At 31.2% G+C, this 27,041-nt stretch overlaps 3 protein-coding genes across 6 annotated transcripts; 1 reads left to right on the forward strand and 2 right to left on the reverse strand.

Moving 5' to 3' along the window:
• Positions 1 to 580: 580 nt before the first annotated feature.
• LOC129291807 (F-box/kelch-repeat protein At1g80440) lies at positions 581 to 1,960 on the reverse strand. The gene has a single exon (XM_054929334.1). The coding sequence runs from the start codon at positions 1,865 to 1,867 to the stop codon at positions 782 to 784; it is 1,086 nt and encodes a 361-aa protein (XP_054785309.1). The 5' UTR covers positions 1,868 to 1,960; the 3' UTR covers positions 581 to 781.
• Positions 1,961 to 18,461: 16,501 nt separating this feature from the next.
• LOC129289852 (RING-H2 finger protein ATL51-like) lies at positions 18,462 to 18,905 on the forward strand. Its single transcript, XM_054926616.1, has one exon. The coding sequence runs from the start codon at positions 18,462 to 18,464 to the stop codon at positions 18,903 to 18,905; it is 444 nt and encodes a 147-aa protein (XP_054782591.1).
• Positions 18,906 to 19,292: 387 nt separating this feature from the next.
• Positions 19,293 to 26,088, reverse strand: LOC129291177 (centromere protein C-like). 4 transcript variants are annotated; one of them, XM_054928412.1, is made up of 11 exons: positions 25,848 to 26,088; positions 24,595 to 24,800; positions 24,369 to 24,457; positions 24,168 to 24,282; positions 23,899 to 24,059; positions 22,123 to 23,456; positions 21,965 to 22,034; positions 21,330 to 21,415; positions 20,246 to 20,351; positions 20,055 to 20,162; positions 19,293 to 19,535 (listed from the first exon to the last, which is right to left on the reverse strand). In XM_054928412.1, the coding sequence occupies exons 1-11, from the start codon at positions 26,004 to 26,006 to the stop codon at positions 19,408 to 19,410; spliced, it is 2,562 nt and encodes an 853-aa protein (XP_054784387.1). In that variant the 5' UTR covers positions 26,007 to 26,088; the 3' UTR covers positions 19,293 to 19,407. The 4 variants fall into 4 exon arrangements, with proteins under 4 accessions (XP_054784387.1, XP_054784388.1, XP_054784389.1 ...); XM_054928413.1 differs by having other exon boundaries at positions 21,965 to 22,028; positions 23,899 to 24,062; XM_054928414.1 differs by having other exon boundaries at positions 20,246 to 20,345; positions 23,899 to 24,062.
• Positions 26,089 to 27,041: the final 953 nt, after the last annotated feature.

Here is a 27,041-nt window from a genome sequence, read left to right on the forward strand (position 1 = left end):
ATTCAATTAATCAACCTCAGCAGCCCCGTTTTTGTTTTTTTTTTTTTTAGATACTTTAATTCAATCTTTTGCCTTATATTGCTTCACCACATACAAGATTGTACTGTACTTTCAAAAAATATCCTCAGCTTCATCATGGATCATAGTCCTTATTTTGATTTTGTTTTTAATTTGGTATAAATTATTTTGTCAAAAATCTATTTATACTTAATATTTTCTTAAAAAAATCTAAAAGAGACAGAATATGAAAACATATCTAAATTCATCACTCTGAGTCAATATTTAAATCCACGAACTGGTGCGTTTTTAGATCATTACCGTAGAAATTTTTTTATGTCTCAAGAGAGAAAAAATTCGCTAGACTAAAAAGTTTTTTTTTTTTTTGAATAATATGAACTCAGTTAAAAACTCCAAACCACATCTCAAAAGATAAAAGCTTCTACTCAGGGGTAGTATTTGACAAATACCCTCAGTTGGGTTTCAAATAACAGATAGCATAATAAATACAACAAATTTTACATTCAGATGGCATGCTAAAAGTACTTTTCAAATGTCAAACACTGTATTTAAACAAAATGTATAAGTTTAAAGTTAAATTTTTTAAAAAAATAATAATAATTTAAAATTTTACAATGCCTGCTCTGTACTTCATATAACAGGAAGGTGTCGTATTGGACGCATCACTTGCAACGAATTAATGCCGAAGAGAAAACAAAAACAAAACAAAATCTTGCGTATTCACATAATCTGACTATAAAAATTTAGACAACACCTCTATCTCTTAAATTTCTAGAAGACAACCGGACTGAACGTGGCCTGTGTAGTTCCGCGGGATTTCCAATTTTCTCTGGTGACCGGTTTCCAGATCCAATATAATTCCCACGTGCGGTTCACTGTATGCTCTTGATCCTATCAGCAACATCTTACCGTTCCACGTCCTCACGTACGCGACGTGGCGGGTCTCGTCTCCCAACTTGGCAACCGACCGCCACGTGCCTCCCTGGAGGGCCATCACCTCCCCGCCGGTACCGCACATGTACACTTTCTCCTCGTCGTCTCCGCTGTCCACGCATGTCCTCGGACACGTGGCAGCATATAGGAACTCCTCCTCCACAGGGTCCCACCTCCGCGTGGCGACGTCGAACGCCTCAGCGCTCCTCTCGAACCTGCCTTGCATCTCCGTGCAGTACCCTCCGATGACTCTGAACTTGCCGTTGTGGAAGATGGCCTTGCACTCGTCCCGCTCTCTTGCCATGTCAGGCACTGGGACCCACTCGTCGCTTGCCACGTCATACGCGAACGCCGACCTCAGAGCGTTCTTGTCCTCGTTGTGCCCGCCGGCGACGTAAACGAAGCGGCGCTCATCCGACGCGCAGCCGAAGAACGTCCTGGGACCACCAGGCATGTCGGCCCCACGGCGCCATGTCGCCGAAATGAAGTTATAGACAAACACCGAATTGGACGCCTTCCAGGAACTGGGGTCCCACCCGCCCATCACAACCAGATCCAACCCGACACCCGCAATCTGGCAGAACATAGGTAACCCGCCTGACAAACCTGGAATCGGAGGCATCTCGCTCCAGAGACCGGTCTCCGGCTCACAAACTGTAAGGCGGTAAACCGGGTTCATATTCATCGACCCCTTTATCGCCCCAGAGACGGATTTCTCCGAGTCAAGTCGTGCCTGAACCATAACGACGATATTCTGGACATGCCCTGCGCTCTTCCTCCGACGGCGAAACTCCGGCGTCTGAATCTCGTTCTTCCAGGCCTTGCAAACAGAGGCGACCGCCGGGAACTGCTGATACGAAACCCGACTCAAACAGTCGAGTGCGATGTCGTCAGGAAGACCCGAAATTAGGTCCATTGAAGGATTTGAGAGATGAATTGAAAGAGGAATTGGGGAAATCACGAACAAGAGAGATTTTAAGTGAATGCGATTAGTGTATGGAGAAGGGTAAGAAAAGGAGGATTTATAGGACGCGGAAAGAGGTGGCAGAAGATAGAGAAAAGTTATCGCAGCGCTTCTAGAAGGGTTACAATTTCCTTTTTTTTTTTTTCCTTTTTTTGGGGATAGAAGGGTTACGACTCATGGAGAAGATGGTTTCATGATAGCGACAACCCCGTGGGTAACCACTGGAATCAGGCATACCGTGTATCGCCGATATGAGGTTCTATGCAGCACCGTGGTTTTTTTGTTGCTGATAATATTTAATTAATTATATATTGTTTTCTTTCTCTTGCCCCGCACGACGGTGCACGTGGTTTCAACTCTCAAACTCATTCCATCCTGCTTTAATTTTTTCTCCTGTCTCATTTATTTCACTGCTCTTTCCTTCTCATTTACAGGTATTTCCTTCTACATCATAATATAAAATATTAATAACAAATGATTCATAATTCTTGAAAAACTTCATTGAAACTTTATTTTTTTAAAAAAAATTATGTTTTCTTCAATTATGCATTCATTAAACGTTTTGTATAAGTTTCTCTGTAATAATAATTAAAATTTTAATATATCATTTTTTAAAAAATAATAAAAGAAGTAGCTCTATATTTGTAAAAATAATTATAAAAAATATTCAATATATCAAATGAGATTTTTTAAAAAAATCTCTTATATCATAGGAAGAGAGGTTTTTTAAGTAAAATTAGGCATATCAATGAAATTTATTAAATACAGTTTATAATTTTAAATTTTTTTATAAAATTTAAAAAATATCAGTCATTAATAAGAGATGGAAGAAAATTTATTTAAGGAGTGAAAAAATGAGTGATAATATTAGAATAATAAGCATAATCATTAATAGAATTTTTTCAAAATATTTTATATTTTGCAATACTAAACATGTAAAATCACCTTTATTAATCCGATTATTTAATCAAAACCACCTTGGTAAACATGGAGTTACGCCAATAACCAAACTTGAGCTTTTAAGTATAATAGCAGCAAATATGAGATCCCAAATTTTAAATCCTAAATCACTTTAGATTAAACCATGGCCAAGCTAAAAATCAGAGTAAAATGTTTACAAAAACATGAGATGCTCATTTTTGCTTAAAACCATTGAAAATATGGTTTTAAACATCATCGGGTCAAAACCAGAAGGATCTGTTGTGGTTGAGTATGATCCGCCGTGGTGTAACGACCTCCGTAATTAATCCCAATTGATCAAATAACCCCTAGTTACTAAGAAGGTGAATCTTTGATTTGACCTCCATTTAAGGCTTAGGTGGCCTAACTTCAATTTTACTTTAATTCACTTAAATTTTCTTACTTATTCTCTATTAACTTAATTAATTTGGAAGTTAATTTTCAAGTTGTTACAAAATAACTTAAAAAATGTCTTGCAAAATTAGACAAAAGAGTAGTATTTTTATTAATATTATACACTTACCGTCTCAATTATAGGTCAAAATTTTAAAGTCTTATTTAATTCTAAATATAAGACAAATTTGTAGTTGTGAAATATTGCACATCCTTGGTTGCATCAAGTTATAATTCCTATAATACATACCTTATTGTGCTCATTAAGTTTAAAGGTATTAACTATGATTTCTTAAGAATTGTGAAGTTGATTAACTATGTTCTATGTTCAAAACCTGAGGGAGTAATCTATTTTAAAAGAAAAATGTTACTAAAAGAAGGAATTAGTAACAATTAATCCTTGAATTTTTTTAAATAAATTATAAATATTGACTTAAATAATTATAAATTCAGGAGTTTTAATTCCATATAAGATATTTAAATTTTAAATACAACTCTAATTAACTTATAACCAAAAGTCTTGCAAGTACAATTATCTGAACCAATATTTATAATTTATTTTAAAAAAAATTGTTGAAAACCTGAGTATTTGTAGGATTTTAGTGCCACTGTGCCGCAATGTTGGTGAGAAAGAGTGTGACCATGTGGAGGGGGAAAATAGGAATGAAAATTGAAATATTGGTCAAAATGAAAAAGGAGAAAAATGAGAGAATTCAAAGTCTCTTGGAGTAGGAGACGAGGCGAGAGGCGTGACCCGTGAGGGGTAAGTCCTGTGGAATGAATGGTACGATATGACGGAAGAGTCGCAACGGCGTTTTTTGTTGTGAAAATTTCCTCATCTTATTAATTAATTAACTTTTTTGGTGTTTTAGAAGAGAGACACGTTCGTTTCATTTGGGTTTGGGGAAGGAACACGAACGTGTTTAATGGGATTGGTATGTGGAGACCAATAGTGCAACACAAGCGTGTCGTCCCACAGGACAGGTGGGATGCACCATATCGGGGCAACGAACGGATATTGGTAATATTTGTGAGGACGATGAACATACTCATTAAATTAAATTATTAATGTTTCATGGGTTCACTCATCAAAAATTTAGATTATAGTTAATAATTTAGATCAAACTTAATGAGTTAGCTTGAACTTGTCTAAAAAAAATTTAGGATCAAACTTTAAAAAATTATAATTTTTTTTATGTTCAGGCCTATTGTCTGAATAGGCCCAAAGAAATTCGGGTCAAGCCCGATCGGACTCAGGCTTGACTTGAATATCCGAATAAAAAAATTTATTTTTAAAAAATATATAAAATATAATAAATATTAATTAATTCTTTAAGTTTTAGGTCATTTATGCTAAAATATTATATATTTGGATCATATACATCCTTTAAGTATAAAAAAATATATTTTTATAAAATAAAATAATTAATTTTAAAGTTAAAAAATTAATTAAAAATAATTTTAAAATTAAAATTTTGGTATTCAGACTACTCGAAACCTGAAGGAATTCAAGTTGAGCTTAATTATTCAAGCTTTTTAGATAATCGAGTATATTCAAGTTCGAGCCTATTCAAGTTAAGCCTCCCGACCTGTCCAAATTTCTAACTCTAATTTGAGTCTCCCGTACGCAATGAAAAGCACGCATATATATTCCCCTCTTATTAATTGATGTTATTAAAAATCCCTTCAAAGCAGCAAGTACTTCCTCCATAGATTTTTTAACTGACATTTAGTTGAAATTATATTAAGTCACAATAATTTTTTAATTTTATTCTTAATAATATTAATTAATATCATAGTGATAGGTGTGTAAAGTATACAATTAATATCTCTTTTTTAAAAAATAAAAATAAAATTATCTAATTATTTAAAAATATCATAACATCTTTTATATTCAAGAACAAAATAAGATTATAAAAAATACATTATATGTAGGATCCAAGGGAGCATGATACAAATGCACACTATATTCAAAATTTAGGGTGTTCAGTCTGAACCCGTTCCGACTGGCCCGATATTGTCCCGATCATATCGGGACGGGTCTTGTTCTGGCCAGAAAATAATCGGGATAGGACTTTACGGGACGGGATAGGAAAGGGGTTCGGGACGGGACGGGACACGGGATTACCATCGAGACGTCCCGTCCCGTCCTGAATATTATATATATTATTTTTTATTTTAAATATATTAATTATATTAATATAATATATACTTATATTAATTATATCAATTATAATTTTAATACTTACAATTCTTATTTAAAACTAAAATTTTTTATATTGATAATTTTAATGGCATGAAGTAAACATGGCGATATTTTTTTTTATAATATATTAATTATATTAATATAATTTATTCTTATATCTATCTATTTAATAACTTTTATTTATAACATATTTCTTGCTTATTTTTAGAAGAGTAATTAGCTTAGTACGTCTTCATTAAAGTAGAAGAGCAATGATTTGATATTGTATTTGACTTGCCTCTTGTTGCTAATCTTATAGCATAAAGATCACTTATATTTGTTATTATAATATGTAGTTGTGATTAATATAATTCAATAACTAATTTTAAATTATTATTATTTATGTGTTTGTGTTATTTTGATTTTAAACTTAACAAATTATATGATTTAAAATTTTAAAGAACGTTATTATCTAAATCTTTTTTCGACATTATTCCATTTATCAGGACAACGGAACGTCCCAATCTTATCCTGATCCCGTCCCGACTCTTAACGGGATGGGATGACTTTCGGGACGGGACGGGACACAGGACCAAAATTCAGTTCCGATCTTTTTTTCGGGACGAGACACGGGACGGGGTGTTCCGGTCTCATCCCGTCCCATGAACACCCCTAGTCAAAACCTAAGCAAACGTTAATCAATACATGATTTAAAAATTAATTAATCAATCATAATAATTATTCTCTCTAATGAAAAGGGTGGCATTTTTTGAAAGGTAATTTATGCGTTGTCAAAAGTCCCTATACTAAATAAATTATTTTATATTTACTTAAAAATAAAATATCTTATTAAATATAGATGAATATAAAAAATTGTATTAATTTGAGGGTAATTAACTATTTTATTAAAGTAAAATTTAGTTAAAAATACTCTATAATTTTTAAAGGAAGGAGTACATCTAAAATTAAAAATTTTGACTAAATTATATACTCCCTCCGTTCAAAAATGTAAGGTATTTTTTAGAAAGTTGGATGTTTAAAAATATAAGATATTTTTAATTTTTTGAGGTGTAATCATTGTCTTTTTTTAAAAGTGCCCTTATTAATAATAATTTTATATTTATTATAGGGTATTTAATAAGAGTAAATATGAAAAGATAGAATTAGTTAGAAAATAGGGAACTACTCTATTGAATGTAAGCTTCGATTAAAAATGCCTTACATTTTTTAATGAAGGGAGTATATAATTAATTAAATAAATTTGTCTTGTAAAAATAAATTTTAATTTTATCAGAGCTAATGTAAGAAAAAAAATAAAATTTTCTTAAATTCTGTCATTTTGCTTATAAAAAACAATGAAGCAAAATTTGTCTTGTAAAAATAAATTTTAATTTTATCAGAGCTAATGTAAGAAAAAAAATAAAATTTTCTTAAATTCTGTCATTTTGCTTATAAAAAACAATGAAGCATATGCCAATTTATCCTATAATCAAAAGAGTATGTTGCAAATGTCAATTAGTTCCTTTAGTTCTAATAATAAGCATTCCCCGTATTTAAAATTATAAAATATTTTTAATCAAATTATACTACCTACAAGTTATTTAATTATTTTTAAACTATATAATTTTTTTATATTTATCTTTATTTAATAATATATTTCAGTTGTTAATAGCAAGTTGTCTTAACAACAACATCACCTTCTTGCGAACGTGAGCTTCAGGTTTCGAACCTTACTTTGGCACTTGAGTGCATGAGTTGTCTCTTTAAATTGACTGATTCAAGAGAAAAAAAAAATAGAATGTGATTGAGTTGTTCATTTATTTAGGACATTTAAAAAAATTTATTAATTACACATTAAAAAATTAAAAATTATTTATCTTTTTGAACATATGATGTTAAAAAAAATTATATTTTTTAAAAAGTGGGTAAAGTTTTAAAAATCTACTTGATCTTAAATATGATGCAAATACTCCAGCTAATTGACTTAACTTATTTTTCAAAATTGATTATTTATAAGTCTGACCAGCTAATATTGGTATTTTGGGGGGGGGGGTCCATGGTGAAAGTGTTATCAAAAAAGAAGGGTGGCATCATTAATTTAGCTACTCCTTTCTATCTTAATTATAAATTATAAATTAAAAGAAAGTTTCAAAATTCTATTTAATCTTAAATATAAAATAAATGTAGTAGTTAATTATTATTATTTTCAGTCCTTGGTGGTTACATTATTTTCTTTCAATGTTACCTTTTTAATTGTATCAAGTTCTTGACAAATTTTTATTTTCAAAACACATTTTATTATGGTCATTAATTTTAATAAAGAACAAAATTGGAAGGACCAATATTTCTTATAAGTTTAAAGATATTAATAATCAACAATAGTTCCTTAAAAATAAAAAAAAAATAGTTAACTTTGTGTTACAATTAGAGTCAATAGAATATCTAGAACTTCTTTAATTCTATTTATAAATTATTTTTAATATATTTTATTAAAATAAAGTAAAGTTTTAAAATTTATTCTCAATAAATCTGTATACTTTAACAATGTATACATTTTTGCCGACATTGATGGGATAAAAGGGGATTTTTCTATAAAAATATTATGACATAATTTATAAATAAAATAAAATTTTTCTTCTCCCTTTCATAAATAGCACCGAATGAATTACGTAGTTGTCTTCGCAAGCTGCTTGACCCAAAAGCCTTATCCTTCCTGATTTCCCATGTGATACACTTGGTGCATATCTCCACTGCTTCTGTAGTTCAGTCTAAAGTCGGTGTTACTTTTGTGTTTCCACGTCATCCCTCTTCGTTCTTTTCCTTATTATTTTTAATTGTAAAAGCTCACTTGATCTTAGCCCCCTACTTCCTTCTTTTGTGTTGTGGCCAACTCATCACCCCTGCCTTCCTAATCACAAACCAGATGATAAATGTGACCCACTGGCCCTGTATTCGAACATTGATTCTTTTTCAAATAAACACGTAAACGAATCAAAAGTTTCACCATTAATTCTCAAATTGATTATACAACCTTAATTTAACTTCTACGACTCTTTTTGTTATCAAAGGATGCAAAAACAATCCTTCGAAACTTTTTAATTTAATTTTTTTATAAATTAAAATAAAATAAATTAAGGTGAAATAAGACTATAGAGCGCTATAAAACTTATCCAATAAATCATTAGTTAAAACTAATTCCTAACACATCAAAATTCAATGCCTTGCCACAGCTGCTTCTTCTCACCCTCTCTAGCGTGCTCTTCACGCCCTTTTCCTTCCAATCCACGAGCTGAGCCATATCCTCTTTATCTAATTCTGTGTCATGTATTGTAGCACATGCAACACATACTATAATGTGTAGCATAGTGAGCAGAATTTCATTGCTACTCTCACATTCCACTCTGGATCACTGTTTCATCACCTAATCCTAATCATTCAACAACTCAACTAATCAAAACATTAATTCATCATCTGAAGCCACACTTAATCCATTAATTATTAATTTATCCTTAATTAACAATTAGTTTTTCGGATAAAAAGTTTAGGATGTTACAATGATCAAGTCTTGTGATTTTTTTCAGTAGTGCAAGAAGAAAAATTAGTTCTTGAGGGCTGCCATACTTATATGGTTTTCTCCTCAGTACAAGGCAGCAGTGATAGAAGTGTTAGTAAAATCTAAGTGATGAATGACTTTTTAGAAGTGTTTGCTGATAAAATTTTAGATTTGCCACTGAAGTGAGAAGTAAAATTCTCAATTGATTTGATACCTATTATTGAACTAATTTTGAAAGCTCTGTATCATATGGCTTCTTCAAAATTAAACAAACCCACTTTATGGGCACTATCTGCTAGTAATGGCAATGGAAAATCCGTTCCAAATCATGGCCAAGAACAAGACAACTGTTCAAAATTAAACGAACACCTATTGTAAAATAGCAAGGAATAGAACACCAGAACAGATAACATAACAGGAAAAATATAACACCATAAAGCCATCGTTTTTATGAAAATTAATCACCATGAAGGGAAATCTTTTCTGAACATCGGCAGAAACAAGCTTAATCACGGTAATAAAATTTAATAATAAGAATTAATGGGCCAACCTTTCAGATATCATGTGTTTCAAATTTAAAGCTAATTAAATCATGCTTTTTTTTTTAATAACCAAAAGAGTTAAACTACAAGGGAGGAACAGCTAACTATAACAAATATTTTCACAAAAAAAAAAATGCCCAATACCTTGTCTACTTCACTTGCAAGTGGGGAGCGAATTGTCAAATTTCAACTGGATGGCAATGTTGGCTCTGTTGTTGATCACACAAGACCTCTCTCCTTGGCCTATTTATTAGCTTAATTTCATACTCTTTTCATTTTTATATGTAAAATTTTTTATTTATTTTTTTATATAAATAAAATCACATCTTTTAATAAATATTCATTATAATTTTTTAAATTATCCCTCATAATTTTATCAGTTATAAGAAATAATTAATGAAAAGTAGGTTAACATAATTAATGAAGGATATTTTGGTTCAATTTTTTTATCTTTATAATTAATATATATAGCCAACTACTTTTCTTAAATATAAGATATTTAGATAAGATTAATGTTTCATTAAATATTACTTCCTCTCTCTCTATTTAATAATTAATTGTAAATTATAATTTTATTTAATAAAATATATTTTTAAAATTTTATATTTTTATTAAATGTATTTAATAAAATTTATTAATACATAAAATTTTGTTTAAAAATATGTTACAATTTAAAACAGATGAAGTGATATTTTAAAACACTTTTCACACTACAGTTGAAAGCCTAATGGTAATAGTAGTAATCAAGAAGCTTTCAGTTAGGTCAAACAGCCACGCGCCATTGATTCACAACATTCAAAAAGTCAACAGTCGAGTTATGATCCCAATTTAATTTGAAGCTGATAAGTCCGTTATATGTAGACACGTACACCTGACGTATTACTTGACTTGGATTGGTTTCTCTCCTTTATTTTGTTTTTTTTTTTACTGTCTATTCTTTGTAAATCTAAACCATTTAAATTAAATATATATTTTTTTAAAATTATTAAATATAAATTTTTAAATTAAATCTAAACCATTTAAATTAAATATATATTTTTTAAAATTATTAAATTTAAATTTTTAAATTTAATTTAAAAATTTATATTTATATTGATCTCTCATCTGTTCTCCTTTTACAGAGGAGAAAATCCAACTTCATTTTAACTTAGATCGAGGAATTAATTTTTAATTTGTTTAGCCAACCAAGGGATTAGCTATATACACCTTTACCCTTCTTCTAGTATTTTCATTTGAATGAAAAACAGTAATTAAAATCTATGAATTGACTTTATTAAATTTAATTTATACATAGTAGGAAAATGAATTTTCTTCAGGATTTGATTAATGAAAATGCGTGACCAAAAAGGATTTGATTAATGATCGAGGTCTCAAATCTCTATACGTTAACTTGTCAAGGTTTGGATTTGTAATTCTTCTTCTAGAATCATTTCGGCAATTATTCTTATTTTATTTTTAGCGGATTACAATATACATGCACGTAATTTTATGATTCCAATAATTTATTCATAAATTCAAGTGTCAACTGCGAATACTTGTTTGAATTGGAAGCCCGCATTCAATCAAACTTCTTCTTAGATTATCTTGAAGGCCATTTGAACTGTGTTTGTGTGTGACTTTTGGTACTTTGAGTTGGCCTAACACATTTGAATCTTTATTTAATTAATAAGCCAACATTTGATATTTTCGTTCAAAAGGTAACATTATTTACAAAAGGGTCTGAATATATTATATATTTTAGACAATGTTAACTTAAATAGGAGAAGTCATCAGTTTGCTTTTGTTCCTACTTATAAAAAAAACTTAAATAAGAGAAAAAAATGGGTTATTGGAAAAAAGTAAAAAACTTCTCATGGATTAATTGAAGATAATAATTGTTGAAAAAATTTAGATCTAATCTTTTGAATTATCTATATTTGCCACAAAATTTGTCCATGACTTTGGGACCAAAATTTGTCAATCGCAAAATTTTTGGGAACTAATTTGTAAAGTACTATTATATTTAAAGAGAATAAATTAAATATTGTAAATCCACCATTACTTTAAAAGAGTTATAACTAAATTGTGGGTTCTATATTTACTTCACACAAAATCCATGAGAAAACCTATTAGCGTGACTTATATATATATATATATATATATATATAATATTAATGACATATTGACATAGATGATTAGTCTCAATTTGCTACTTTTTATCAAGACCATTTATTTTTCTAAAAGTAAAAATTTTATTTAATATTTTTTATTTATTGAAATTATTCAAATTAATAAATTGAGAAATGATATATTTTTAATACAAATTTGTAACTTTCTAAAAAAATAAAATCAATCAAGTTATATTTCGTGGGAAATTATATTTCATGGAAAGTTAACTGTTCAATGAGTAATAGAAATGAACCAAGAAGACCGGCCCTAGAGCAAATGATAAGACATTTAATGTGGAGATAAATTATTTGGAAAAGTGGGGAAAAAAATAATGGAATATTCATTTGGATAGAAGGAAAAGTTTGGGGGGCGAATAAGGAGAGAAAACGGGGAAAAATAATTTTAAATATAATTTTTTTTACTGTTTTTGGGAGTTTTCTCTTCCCCTATTTTTCTTGCCATCCAAAATTAAGGGTTAAGTAAATAGTCTGAAATTCAATGCCTAATTTTTATCCTTATCAATGTAGAGAAAATGTGGTAAGATTGTCTCTTGTTTTCCAAAGAAAAAGGGATTTTAATTTTAATAAAATAAAAGGACCGTACATATCGTTTTCAGACTTATCAAGGTGTCGATTCAAGATGCCGAGGGACGAAACTGAGGCGACAATTGGGGCAAAAAGATTATAATAAAAACTATAAATATTAATATGTAGAAAAAAATTGTCAACGACTACATGCATGTTGCTTAGCAAATTAATATGTATAAACCAAGGGCCCATTTTTAAAAATAAAAAGCCAAGAGCCCATTGGGGTTCTAGAAAGAATAAGAATGCAGTGTATTAAAAAATAAAAATAAAAATAAACTAAATTAATCTTTTATTTATAATAAATATAATAAAACTTAATACTCCCTTCATTTCAAATTATAAGGCACTCTTAAATGAGTTTTTTTGTTTCAAAATATAAGACACTTTGAGTAGATCAAAGTTTTATTAAATGCTTTAATTTTAATATTATCCTTTCTATCTTTATAATTAATTTCTGTTCTTTCTTCTTTTAATATATTAAATGATGGGTATTTTTAAAAGTTTATATTTTTTTTGAAAAGATAAAGTTATTAAGTATATTTAATGAGATTTATTGTTATAAAAAATTTTATCTAAAAGTGTCTTATAATTTAAAATAAGGGGAGTATTATATACCCTAAATGTAAGAATCATTACACCTTTCACACACTTCTTGAAGCATGATTTTCAATTTCACAAACTAAAATGAACTGAATAATTATTAATTAAGGTGTGTTATTTCTTACAATATATTATTACTATTACTTTTTAGAAGAGAAAAAATTTCTATTGATCACATCATCATAATTTTTTTCTATTTTTTTTTTCAATGATAGTTTTATATATCGAAGGACCTGACGTGTGCATGAAGGTGATAAACCTTTCATGTTGGCATAATTAACGTGACCAACAATATAATTAATATCAATATTTTTAAAACTTGGGCGGTTAAAGAGAATGGTTATAGCCTGTGGGCAAACAATCCCGAACATTTCTAAGATTAGTGAGGGTGATATTCATGATTGTATCAGAATTAGATTGACCTGGTCAAAGCTTGCATCTATTAAAAGGATGCAATAATTTGGAAAATTTAGGCATTATCCCCCCTTGCTATGAGACTAAGTTAAATTTGATCATTTTGAGCATTATTGAAGGTAGTTCTCTCATAAACGTTTTTTTTAGTCACATGGCTTGAATTAGAAATTTTATGCTTAAACATTATAGCCCTTTTTGCTAAAACCAACACACTTACTAGAAAATCCTTCCTTGTATCAATATAGTTTTATTCATATATTATTATTATTATTATTGGATATTTGATTTAGTTTTAATTGCTGAAATTTTTTATAACGTATCCATAGTTATAATAATGAAGAAAATACACAAAAAAATAAAATAAAGGAAAAAAAAAAATATAAAGCACTTGCGAAATGAATTAGTTAGTGGGGAAGATGTTTACCTAAGAAATTGATTTTTGGCGGCAGCTTTTGTCACTGCCAAATGCCAATTGCCAAAAGCTAATTTTTTTTTTTTTTATAGTTGTCCGTCTCAATTTAATTCCATGAATTTGTGTACATCATTGAAAAAAAAAAAAAAGATCGAATGTTAGAGAACACAAGTCAAAGCTTCAATGTATATTATTGCGTTATGCATTTGTGGCCCTCCATTTCATATCTTCCAAATCTCCGTTTCTTTTCTTTTTTTTTTTAGACCTGATTATATTTCTCAAATCCGATTGCAAATTCAGAGATTAGATTTGCATCATCACCATCATAATGCCAACAGGTGTTGAGTCAAGGGGAAGGGACTAATCCGTCAAAATGTAATAAATCAAGTTTTAAGACGTGCTGATATTTAATGTCCAAATATATCTCAAATAAAATTACTTTTAATAGAATAATACCTATTAATAATAAAATAATATTGATAATAATGATAACAATAACAACAACAGCTTCCTTTTTTTAATTGGCCAATGAATTATAGCTTGCATTGATTGGACTCATATATATTATCCATTATATGAAAATCTAGATTGGACCGATCAGTTCAGTCTGTGAACCAGTGATCCGTTCTCTTTTTTAGTTTGAGTTTTCACCTAAGCCAACTAGCCATTGACCCGATTGACCTGGGGTCAACCCGAGATAACCTGGCTAACTCAGTAGTTGGGTTACTGAGTCAGTCGGATCACTTTTTAATTTTTTTAATTTTTATTTTTTTAAAATCGTAAAAACTAAATAAAAAGTAAAACATTCAACTTGAAAATTAAAAAAGCAAGGCAATGGAGGGCAAGATAATTAAATTAGATTTCATTACCTGTAGTTTGAATTTCGAATAGAGAGCCTCTAAATTTAAAAGATTCAATATTCTTTTAGATTAATTGTGCCTTAATTGTTTTAATCTTTTATTATTTGCTGTTATTCATTTGTCTGATTGTTGCTTAGCATTTATGAATTATAACTGTCATTATTGATAATTTTAGTGTTGGTGACAATTAGTTTTCGATTAGCATTTAAAGAGCTGTAAATTGTAATTGTAAGAATGAATATTTAAAAAGTTGTATTTTATTATTGTTAGACTTTTGAGTAGTTATAATTCCATAATTAATGTTGTATTTATATCTTGTATTAGAGATTAATCTTAGATTTGGTTAAATATTTTCATAACTAATATCTTTTTATTTAAATTGCATTATTTTAATCATGATTGGTTTGCCTTCTGAATTGACCCTCGTTTCAACTTAGATTGAACTACTAACCCGTAACCCATTAGCTTGATTGGTTTAATGGCCAATCTGATTTTTAGTACCTTAATATTATCACACTTTTTAACTTCTCCTGTGGTGAATTAATCAATTACTCTCTCTCTCTCTCTCTCTCTATATATATATATATATATATATTTATATTTATAAATTTTACACGTTGTCGTATATATGAATCAAGAAGTTGTAAGATTTTTCTACCTTTAAGATTTGGTTATCCATTGATAGTATGGAAAACATTTACATAAACAAGATGTCTCACATGATTTACATGATTTACCGTCTATTCAATTAAAATACTTAATTATAGTTCACTATCCCTTATGCGCTTTAACAAACTAAAACTTTGACAATTAAACATCCAATGTAACAATATATGCTAATTTAAATCTCAACTGACCAACACCCTCCATCAAATCTCGATCTCTGATTCAAAATTTAAAATAATTATATCTAATTAGAATATTCTCCAATATGTATCTATAATTCAGCATATATCTTAAGGTGTAACTACAAAAGCAATTCACTTTAATTTGGATTTAATTATCAGATTATGATATGATAAAAACAATCATAAACTACCAAAAACAAAGCCGATTGCCGTCGAAACAATATATATATATATATATATATATATATATAGTATATTTAATTAGTTTAATTTCAACGCTTTGGCCTTTGAGGATCCTTAATTAATTTCATGATGTTGGATGAAATCCAATCACATTGCTACATTCAATTTGCAGCACTACTTGAAGATTTCTTCCTCACTATTTTCAATAAAATTGCTACATTATGTGAAAATCGCTTCCACACCAGGTTCAATGGTGATCGCCGGGGATTTTTTAATCATCGTCACCAATTTCAGATTCATTTTGAGTATGAAGAAGATCTAAATCCATTCATGATCAATGGCCGCTGCAGTGGGAAATAGGATGACGATGAGATTGATTTTTTGGATGAGGTGAGAGAAGAATTGGTTGCACAAAAGTCATTGGTTATGCGATCATTGAGGGAACTGAAATTGGATGAGAAAGCAAAAGAAGAAGAATGCAGCATTTGTGTAGAATCTTTTGGAGAAAATAATAATGAAGATGTTTTGGCTGTGCCATGTCATCATAGTTATCATAGAAAATGTATTGTTCGTTGGTTCCATGTAAGTTACATGTGTCCGTTGTGTCGTCGTTTCCCAGTGCCTCTCTCAGATTCGTAGTTACATAACTTACATTAATCAATTTACAGTCTCTGTTTTTTCTATTCATTATATGTTCTTTGGTTCTATAGATGCTTGAAAATATTATATATGCAAACTATAAAGCTTACTTTTGTGTGTGCGTGTTTCATAAACTTACAAATTAAAGAATTGAAAGCCTGGCAAGTTGATGAGAAGCTTGTGGTTATATTAAGGCCAAGCCACGAGCCATTGACATCAGAATTAAAAGTCAGCCTTAATTATAGGGATAAAAATATGTGCTTAGAAGCATTGCCAAGGATATTGCCTTTTAATTATGAGGAGATGCCTTGTCGAAGTAACTCTATAGAAGCTTTTTGGATTTATTTTAGTGACAGATTTTTATTTGTCACAAATTATCTGTCACTAATCACAATTTTCTTATAGTGTTCTCTGAAGTTGATATTGATGAATTTATATAAAGTTTTTCACTTTAAGAAAGAAAGAGAAGATTTTATGTTTTATAAAAAACAATACAATGAGCAAAAATACTGCAAAAAAAAAAGGAATTTCATGTGAATGCATCAATCTTAACTTCAAAAGATTTTAATACCTCTCTTTTTGGATTTGAGCTTTGAATATGCGCTTGTTCGAAATCCTCATTAAAAGAGTTTTGACATTCTTGTGATTATTTTCAGCTCGACGTGCATAATTAGTGGGAGTCCAATGAGAATTTAAATTCTCCAAAGTTGAAATTTAATTATGAATTTGTGTGAATTTTTATTTTTTTTGGTATTTTTCTTATTTCATTATTTTTCATAAAATACAAAATATTCCCACTCTTAAAAAGGTAAATTTCATAAAATTTATATTTTTTTTATTGCTCACAGTATCTTCTTATTAGAGACAATTTTGTTTGAAGTATGATTAGATATTAAATGTGGCCACTTCTCCCAATGGGGATTCTAATGTTAATTTATTATATTGTGAGGAATTAATTTCTTTTATTAGATTCAACTCCTATTAATGAAATTCACATATTTTTAACTTTAGAGAATTCGAACTCCCAATTATATGACTACCAAATACTTAGTGGCTTGATGCCACTTGGAGAATGTCTCATTTAATGACAACTTGTCAATGCAGTTCCAACTATAGAACCTCTTCTTTCAAGTTCGAACTCTGAATCCAGTTGCATGAAATCCTCATTGAAAGGACTTTGACATCCTTGTGATTATTTTCAGCTCCATCCGCATAATTAGTTGGAATCCAATTATATATGACTGCCGAATACCAAGTGATTTGACACAAGGTCAAGATTTATTTATGTAAGTTTATACAATTAATATACTTTTATCCAATCAAATCAAAATAAATAAATTTAAATGTATTAATAGTATCAATAATAATAGCTTGTTGTGAAATAAGTAATTTCTAAAAGATATACATATCGTGATTTAATTGAAAACAAATACCTTGAATATATGATACTAAATATATAAGCTTTTCTCATGATATAAATTAGAGTAATGAATCTAAACATATTTTTCTATTTTTATTTCTAAAACTTACTTTGAAAAACTATTTGATAAAATTGTTTAAGGAGCACAAAAATAGAAAATAGAATCAAACAAACTTATATTTTTAAATGTATTTTTAACTCTACATTTTTCATAAGGAGTAGATTTTGCTAAAAGTAGAAATTATTTCATGAGATACTGAGGGAAAAAGATCTTTTTATTCTGTCTTTAGAATATCTTATTTAATTTAATAGAACTACAAATAGAATTCAGTGCTTTAAATTTCGACTAATTAAACTATCATACTGTTTTAGTTAATGGGGTTGAATTAAACTGTTTTCTGTTTCACACGCTGTCGTATGATTCAGAAGTTAGAATTAACAAGTTTTGTACCTTAAGATTCGGCTATTCATAGCATCATTATCCTCAAAAGTTAACTAAAACTTTGATCGATAAATATCAAATTAAAAATATAATTTAATTTTCAACTGATTGATATCCTCAAATCTCTGTAAATTGAAATTCAATATAATTAGAATTGCATGCAACTCATCTATAAACAAAACTTATCTAAGAAAATCCAATTTAATTTGAATTATATTTAAGTTATCATCAGATTAGGATAAGAAAATCAATTAAAATACTGGAAACGTACACTAAAAGTACAGATACTCATATATAAAAATTCAAAAGCAAATACACATCTTTTAATTTCAGTTCTTTGGCCATTGAGATCTTTCCATGATGTGGAAAGAAATCATCACACAAGTCTTGTACGAATTTGCGGCACCTTTTGAAAGTTTCTTCGACGACGTCGTTTTCGCCGATCATTCCAGTCCTAACCACATGGTCGACGGTGGCGATGAGTTCAGTTTTGATGCCGATCAGTCCAGTCCTTACCACGCGATTGACGATGGCGATGGGTTCAACTTCGATGAGCTCATGGAAGAGCCGTTGATGAGGCCAAATTCTATGCGATCATTGAAGGAACTGAAATTGGATGAGAAAACAAAAGAAGAACAGTGCAGTGTTTGTCTGGAATCTTTTGAAGACAATGATGATGTTTTAGTGACGCCATGTAATCATATTTATCATAGAAAATGTATTGTTCATTGGTTTCTTGTAAGTTCTATGTGTCCACTGTGCCGTCGCTTCACAGTGCCTTCCTTGGATTCTCAGGTACCCTAATCATATTCACGTTCTATTTTTCAAAATCGTGTGTTCTTCAGTTTTGTTTCTGGGGCTAATTAGTGTACTCCCTCTGAGCCTAATTATATGAAAATTTTAAAACCCTATTTAATTCTAAATATAGGGTAAAGATATAGTAATAAATTTTTTTCTCAACATTGTCTCTTCTTAATTGCATCAAGTTATAATTCATAGACGCATCTTATTGCAGTAGATTTTGAAAATGTTTGACTTCCATTCCATGTCAAGGTAAATTTGTCTCTTCCTTGGAGCATATCTTCTTTTATGACTCACCATTGGTCATTATGAAGCATATTTTTATAGGAATAAAATTAGGCATGTTTTGAAGAAAATAAACATTTTGAAACAAAAAATTGAACGACTTAATGGCTAAACATGAAATTCAATTGCCACGTGGCTTCTTTTACAGCACCTTTGATTATATAGTGCATGATACATACTAAGCAAGGACGTACTAGAAATTACTCTCATTACAAAACTGTCAATATTGAGAAGCTAGGTCCAGGAGCCCTTTGTACTTTTCAGCAACATAAGATTTCACCTTCATTTTAGGCTTTCCATCAGCAGTTCCAGGAGACAAACACTTCACCCCAATCACAGTTACCAAACCTGCAAGGTCAAAATCTTGTATCAGACACAAGAATTCGTTCTTTTTTTAATGATTAATTAGCAAATAAAATTTTTACTCTTTTGTTTTTTTTGGGAAATACAAGACCCCGACCAAAACAATGCACAGATGAAACAGATCAATATACATCAGTAATCAAAATATCCCTACACCCTAAAGGCGGGCATAATGAGTAATTGAATAAGTACATTTATTCACTTTTCTGAAGATAAAGTTAAAAAAAAACCATCTAATTGCATATGATTAAATCTTCGATATCCTAGCAACTGCTAATAGCACTTCATCAATAGCGCGAGGGGAAAACAACTGGATTCCTCACAATAAGTCAAAAATATAGTATTGAATTGGTTTCAATTAAAAAGCCAAATATATTTTATAAAAAATTCTTTATAATAATAAAAATAAATAAATATACCGGCATTTTTCCTAGTTTGATAACATCCAAAAATCTCAGATTCACCAAATGCATGTCCATAAGAAAGCATTATGATTGTACTCACTCTCATGTATACGACCATACACAGGCCTCTCTCCTTTCCAGTATTCCAGAGGCCTTGACCTGATCCTAGTGCTTCGCCTTACCCCAGATTTCCACGATGTACCAGCCACTGGGATGATACACAGATTACTTCACTGTTTATACCAACAAAAGCAAACTTTGATAAATGGAGTAAATTAATAGAGTTCAAACCTGCAAGGCTCTGCCTTCGAGAAAGTCCTTTGTCTTTGCGTTTTCGTGATTTAACTTTTCTTTGCTCATTTAGTGGAACTTGGGAATCGCCTATATTTTCCTGTACCTTAAAAAATAAAAAACAATTCAACTATAAGCAGCTAGACTTGTAGTGTGTTTTCATTTACCCTCATCATTAACTTTTGTTAAAAGCATTAAAGCAAGTACTAGAAAATAGAAATGGAATACATTGGAGTTAAAAACAATGCCAAAAACTTGTAGCTCAAGGTTCATGCCGATAGTACAATTCATACATCAACTTATACTCTGAATCACTGATGCAAAATATTCATGCATCAAATCAGACAGAAGCATGGATTGTGGAATAATGGTGCAGTTGCCCAATGCTTAAGCAAAGTTTTTACGATGCGAAAATAATAAGAAACTTTGCCAGAATTCATTATGCAGTTCAATTCTGCAGGATACCGTTTGACATAATGCAAACGGTAATGTCTAGTTTGCTAGTCAAATAGATTAGACTTGGAAGGACCGCTAAAGTCAACTTATAAAATATTGACTCCTATCATAAGAAAGTATACCATTACGGTAATCAAGTACAATTGTCTTCTTCCAAAGGATCTAAAAAATTATGATTAATCCATATCTAATGATGTAACTGCGGTGTTCCTTTCCCCCCCCCCCCCTTTCATAGCTTATGCGCAACACCTAGATCTCTTTTTATATAAAAAAGGGGCACCTAGATCTCTGTATATTTTTTTCCACTTTCTCAAAAAATCTAACTGTCGTTATGATGGAAATACCTAATCCCAAACAAGGACAAAGCTCTTGAACAATCTAAGATGATCACTACCTAGTTACTGCCCCTGAACCTAAACAGCATCTATTGAATTAATAAAATGATGACCATAAGAAATAAGAAAACTAAGACAATCAAAAAGAAAATGTATACTTAAATTGTACTACAAACAGTTGAATTGTGTTCCTAAATCAAACATGTAAATATGACATAAAATGCAATGATTCAACCAAGATGGAAATAGATTAGACTGAAGAAACAGGAAAGATTCTTTGGGAAGCTAGTTACCTGTGAATTTTGTCCTGGACCATCATCTGAAGTATTGATGTTTCCATCCCCAGAATTGGCGTCAAAGAAAGCATTGCCCGATTGATCTGATGACAAGATGATAACTGAGTTAGAACAGCGAAAATAAAAAAAATTAATTCATAATAAATTTATAAGCAGATGCTTTTCTGATCTTTGGATTGAAAGGAAACTTATTTGCAGGTTATGTTATAGTCTTGTTTAAGTCTTGCAACTTGCATGTTCATGAAACAAGCTTATTGTTCTGTCGAGTACACCATAGCAACTTCGGTCAATTGGTAAGAAAAGATATGCCATATGCAGCAAAAAAGGATGCTTCATGGAAGGAAAATGAAAATATATAGGACAAAATAAAATCATACTATCTCTTCAGTTTAGAAGCAATGGTGCATGTGAAGGATCAGCTCTCTCCTACTGATCCATGGAAATTTTTGCATAGCCTTATAGCTGAACGCATCACCTAAGCCTAAGTATTTTCCCCATTATGTTTAAAAGCACAATCTTACAAAACTAGCTCGCACAGAAGATAGCTGAGCCAAGTAACGCAGTTAATGATGTTTGGGTTTGGCATTAATTTTTAAAAAATAATATATAGGGACAGTTAAGTATATCAATACCTTGTGGATTCACTACGTTGAACTCAGGAACAGATGTTTGTTCAGAATACACCACATCCGGCACCTGTACCTTATCATAACACAATTGACCATTCAGGTTTAAAACATTTTTTCAATCACATAAGATAAAATCTATAGAGCCCTGAATAAAAACCTACTTTGTCTGCAGATTCACCAGGTTCATTTGCCCTGCTTATTGTATCATGATCAATCTGGTTACCCACATCACTGCCTCCAACATCAACCTCCATGTCAACATGAGATATATTTGAGTCAACATTTGAGCCAAGAGCAGGTTCGCTGGAATTATCTCCCTTGGAGTTTCCAGTAGTACTGGAAAAAGTTTTGACAGTGTCATCCTTTAATTTATAGGATTCGTTTACCTCATTGTTCCTGCTTATTGTATCAACCACAAACTGGCCACCCACATCACTACCTCCAACATCTAACTCCATGTCAGCATGAGATTGATTTGATTCAATATTAATACCAAAAGCAGGTTCTGTTGAAGTATCTTCCTTGGAGTTTTGATAAGTACCAGCACAAGTTCTGACAGTGTCCTCCATCAATTTAAGGGGCTCATTTGCCTCATAATTTGCCCTGCTAGTTGTATCACCCACAAATTGGTTACCTACATATGCCTCCACATTAACATGAGACTTGTTTGAGTCAACATCAGTAGCAAAAGCAGGTTCAGTTGGATTAACTTCCTTGGAACTTTCAGAAGTATTGGCACAAGTTCTGACAGTGTCTTCTTTACGAGGGTCATTTGCCGCCGAATTTAGCATGCTCACTATGTCATTGATAGCCTTTTCCATAATTCCACCTTTAGCATCCACCTCTAGATCAAGGCGGGAATGCTCTGAGTCAATATTAGTGCCAAAAGCATGTTTCCCCAAATTGTCTTCCCTAGATATTTCAGAAGTCATGGCAAAATTGCTGACAGTTTTCATGGCTAAACTCTGATTATCTTTGATTAAAGGTTCATTTAATTTATCAGATGGCTTCCCATCATCAATGAGATTTAGTCTCTGTTCGGTCATATCAATTTGAGAAGGGTTTTTTGTGGATGAATGTGTACCATCAAGAGCAGAAAATGAATCAACAGATGGCTTTGACTGTGAAAGACGCTTCTGCAATGATGCCAATAGAGCAAATGGACTTCTTGGTGGGGTTGGTGATGCTAATTGCTGCCAAGGGTTTCCTACATTCTGTCTAGGCTTTTCAGGGGTTACATTATTCATCTCTCTAAACAAATTATCTATGTCCATTAAAGGCTTCCTTGGCTTTGACAAGTTCCCTACAAAAGTTTTCAATTCAGTCACTCGGTTTTCAGGCAAGTTTGGAATGGATAACTTCTCTAAAACAATGGGTTTGATCTGTAAGCTCTCCTGCAAAAGAGTGATTGCTTGATCTTCCTCTAGATCTTCGCTGTTATGTAGCAATTCATCCAATATGTTATTGTGGTTGTTCTCTTTTATGGCAGATGAATCTGCAGCAAAATTTCAGCATACAAACAGGGAAGGATCAAAATTAAGTATGAAACATAAAGAATGAAAAATAATAGAGGGATGAAAGCACTATTGTTGGATGCCTGAAGGATGAATTCAACTTAAATCAAATGTTTGAATTGTAGAGATTCGTTAATATCAATAGTTTTTTTATAATCTCCAGCACGCCATTCATAGAACATCCTTTTGCACTTGAAAGGTGGACAAAACAGAAATTTAAATGTGAGGACGCCAAGGATAAAATTGCTATGTTAAGGATTATTTCAGTCCAAATCTTATATTATTAATTGAGGGCCATCAATAATTAATATTAATAATTTTATTAATGTCATTAGTAGAATGATGATGAAAGACAAAATACTATCCACACAGCGATGATAGTAGTAACTGCCCATTTCATTCTAGTAATGGAATTTTACTCACCAGCTAGTTCACTCCTCGGTGATGCAAGATAAGCCTCAGCTTTTTCCGGGCTCTCACGAACAGCATCAAGGCCGCCAGATTCATGTGTCTTTTGAGATGATAGGATACTCTCCTTATGGTCAGAAGTTTGTATTAAGTACCGATGTCTGTATCTGACTGACCTCCTGACCCAAATAGTAGTAAGAAAATTTTAAACAGATAAACAACAGAATAAGATAGGCACCCACTCTATACTTTTATGTATATTTCGCCTAGAGTCCTGATAGTACCTCTGGTTATTCCCCATGAGTCCAGGACGACGTTGCCGTGCATTAGTGGATGCATGGTTCTCGTTTGATTCAAACAATACATTGCCCATTTGCTTCTGTATTTCTCTTTTTGCATCTACGCATTAATTATAAGTCCAATGAGAAGAAGATTCAGAATAGCGTCCACTAGGCATATACAAAGAGAAACAAAGGGCAACTTACTTTCTAACCGTTCATGGGCCTTGAAGAATTCCTCTGGATCTTTCAGATTATCAATGTCAATACTTGGTTTCAAAATCTCACTAGGATGACTGTCAGACAGATGCATTAGAACACACATTCAATCTACAGTTAGCTTAGTAGAAACCTTTTCTTTTTGAAAAATTATGATAAAAACATATGCAAGGAAGGAAATAGAAGACGGAGGGGGGATTAGGGAGTGCTATACTTTCTATTTGGCTTCAAAGAGAAACGGGCACGCTTGTGGCCTAATGCCGGCCTCCGTTCTCGTGGATTCTCCGGAGCTTCTTCCGAAACAACATCATTTATCTCATAAGATGCTGAATCACCGAATACTTCAGCGTTGATTAGTCCTGGATTACCATCTATTATGGACTTAGCCTGCTTCAGAAGTTTACTGGGACTTCCCAAGGCCTGCCAAAGCAATATAAAACTTGAAGTTTCCCTTATGTCGATAAAAAGTTATTTCCAATCACTCTAATTTTTCTTTTTCAAGACAATATTAAATAAAAAAAACCATAAATTTCAAATGATTTTTTTTTCCATTTGTTTGTACATCAACGTTGAAACCAATCGCTAAGTCTTTAATTCTGTAAGGTTTGAAAGATTTCGCAATGCATAGCAAATGGGAGAATGCGGGGGAGGGGGGAAAAACCGCCTTTTCAAAAACCTGGCTCAGATCATTTCTGCGAATTGAGTAAATTATCTTTAAATTTACAGAGAAATATAAATTAGAAATATATATATATATATATATATATTCTCTCTTGATTGTTATGGTTCTAGATAAGGAAATCCCATTGAGCATTCACTTTAAATAACAACACAGTTGAACAGCGGAAAGTAAAAGAAGGAGAAATCAAGCAAAATGACATGCATATTCCAGCTTCTACAACGCATATTAAAGATGATATCTTAAAAAAGAAGTAAAAATGAATTTTCATATCGATTTCCTAGCCAATTTCCCAGTGTTCCCTCGATTAGATAGTCTATAAACTCTAGAGTGCCGTGTATTTCATTTTCCGATGTACTCCACGCTAGCAGAGCAACATAATTCATCAGCTAAGAAAACCAAGTTTAAGAAACTCAATGTAATCGAACTTCCGTTTTATTAAAATTTCGTTAAACACCTAAATGCAGGTCTAAGTCTAAGATTGAAAGATTGTCATGGTTACCCTAAAACTAATGCTGAAAAACAACTCAATCACAATGAGAGTAACATTTAAACAATAGTCACAACGTTACAATGTTCTTCAAAACAGAAATACCCCACTATTAAGAAATAGAAGAAAGAGTATCATAGAAAGAAGGAGAAGCAGAAGGAGTAGTCACAGATAAGAATTCCAGAAGAAAACGACCCCCGCGAACGAAGGCTCTATAGGAAGGAAGAAGGAAACGCAATATGCCGCAAAATAAGAAAAGACGGAAACTTAAGGACAAAATTAAGCAAATTCAGAATACCATGGATCTGAGATGATTGTGGATGGTGTCAAGGTCTACGTCTGGGTTATAGGGCCTTGAAGGATTGGGCTGCACGCTGGATGTCTGAGGAAAGAGGGAGAGTCCCCAATAGTTGGCGAGAGGATCAACTAAAGCAGAACCCTGAGCTTCCTTCGCCATTGATGATAGCTAAACATTAAGATGTTTGGAAAAGAATCGAAAGAGATTCCCGCTGAGCAGAACCCTAGGATAACGAGGGCAGAAAGAGGGAATGGCCTGTTCGGCTGTTCCTGTTTTTTGATTTGAAAACACGAGCGAGCGGGAGCTGCACCTCCAATCAACTGTACCTGCATTTACAATTTTGCCCCTGAAATGAAATCCCTTGGCCTATAGCGTTCGACCAAAAGAGTAAATTGATTTTGTCCGTTTTGGGGTTTGTGCTTTTAAGTGCACATTTGGCTATGGGGAAATTGCTAAATAAACTCGACAAGGATATTTATTGCCCGTAAGACACTAGAATTTGGGGGAAGAACAGGGGTGTTTGGTCTAAATCTATCCTGATTGATCCGGTATTGTTTCAATCATATTGAGACGGATCTTATCCTGGCCCGAAAATAATCGGGACGGGACTTTACGGGACGGGATAGGAAAAGGGTTCGGGATGGGATGGGACGGGACATGGGATTACCATCAGGACGTCCCGTCCCGTCCCGAATATTATATATATTATTTTTTATGTTAAATATATTAATTATATTAATATAATTTATACTTATATTAATTATATCAATTATAATTTTAATACTTTCAATTCTTATTTAAAACTATAATTTTTTTATATTGATAATTTTAATAGCATGGAGTAAACATAGCGATATATTTCTTTATAATATATTAATTATATTAATATAATTTATTCTTATATCTATCTATTTAATAACTTTTATTTACTACATATTTCTTGCTTATTTTTAGAAGAGTAATTAGCTTAGTATATCTTCACTAAAGTAGAAGAACAATGATTTGATATTGTATTTGACTTGCCTGTTGTTGCTAATCTTATAGCATAAAGATCACTTGTACTTGTTATTATAATGTGTAGTTATGATTAATATAATTCAATAATTGATTTTAAATTATTGTTATTTATGTGCTTGTGTTGTTTTGATTTTAAACTTAATAAATTATATGATTTAAAATTTTAATGAACGTTAT

This window comes from Prosopis cineraria, unplaced genomic scaffold, assembly GCF_029017545.1.
Source record: "Prosopis cineraria cultivar Desert tree isolate PC_DT_omini unplaced genomic scaffold, ASM2901754v1 PC13, whole genome shotgun sequence".
Classification (NCBI taxonomy): Eukaryota; Viridiplantae; Streptophyta; class Magnoliopsida; order Fabales; family Fabaceae; genus Prosopis; species Prosopis cineraria.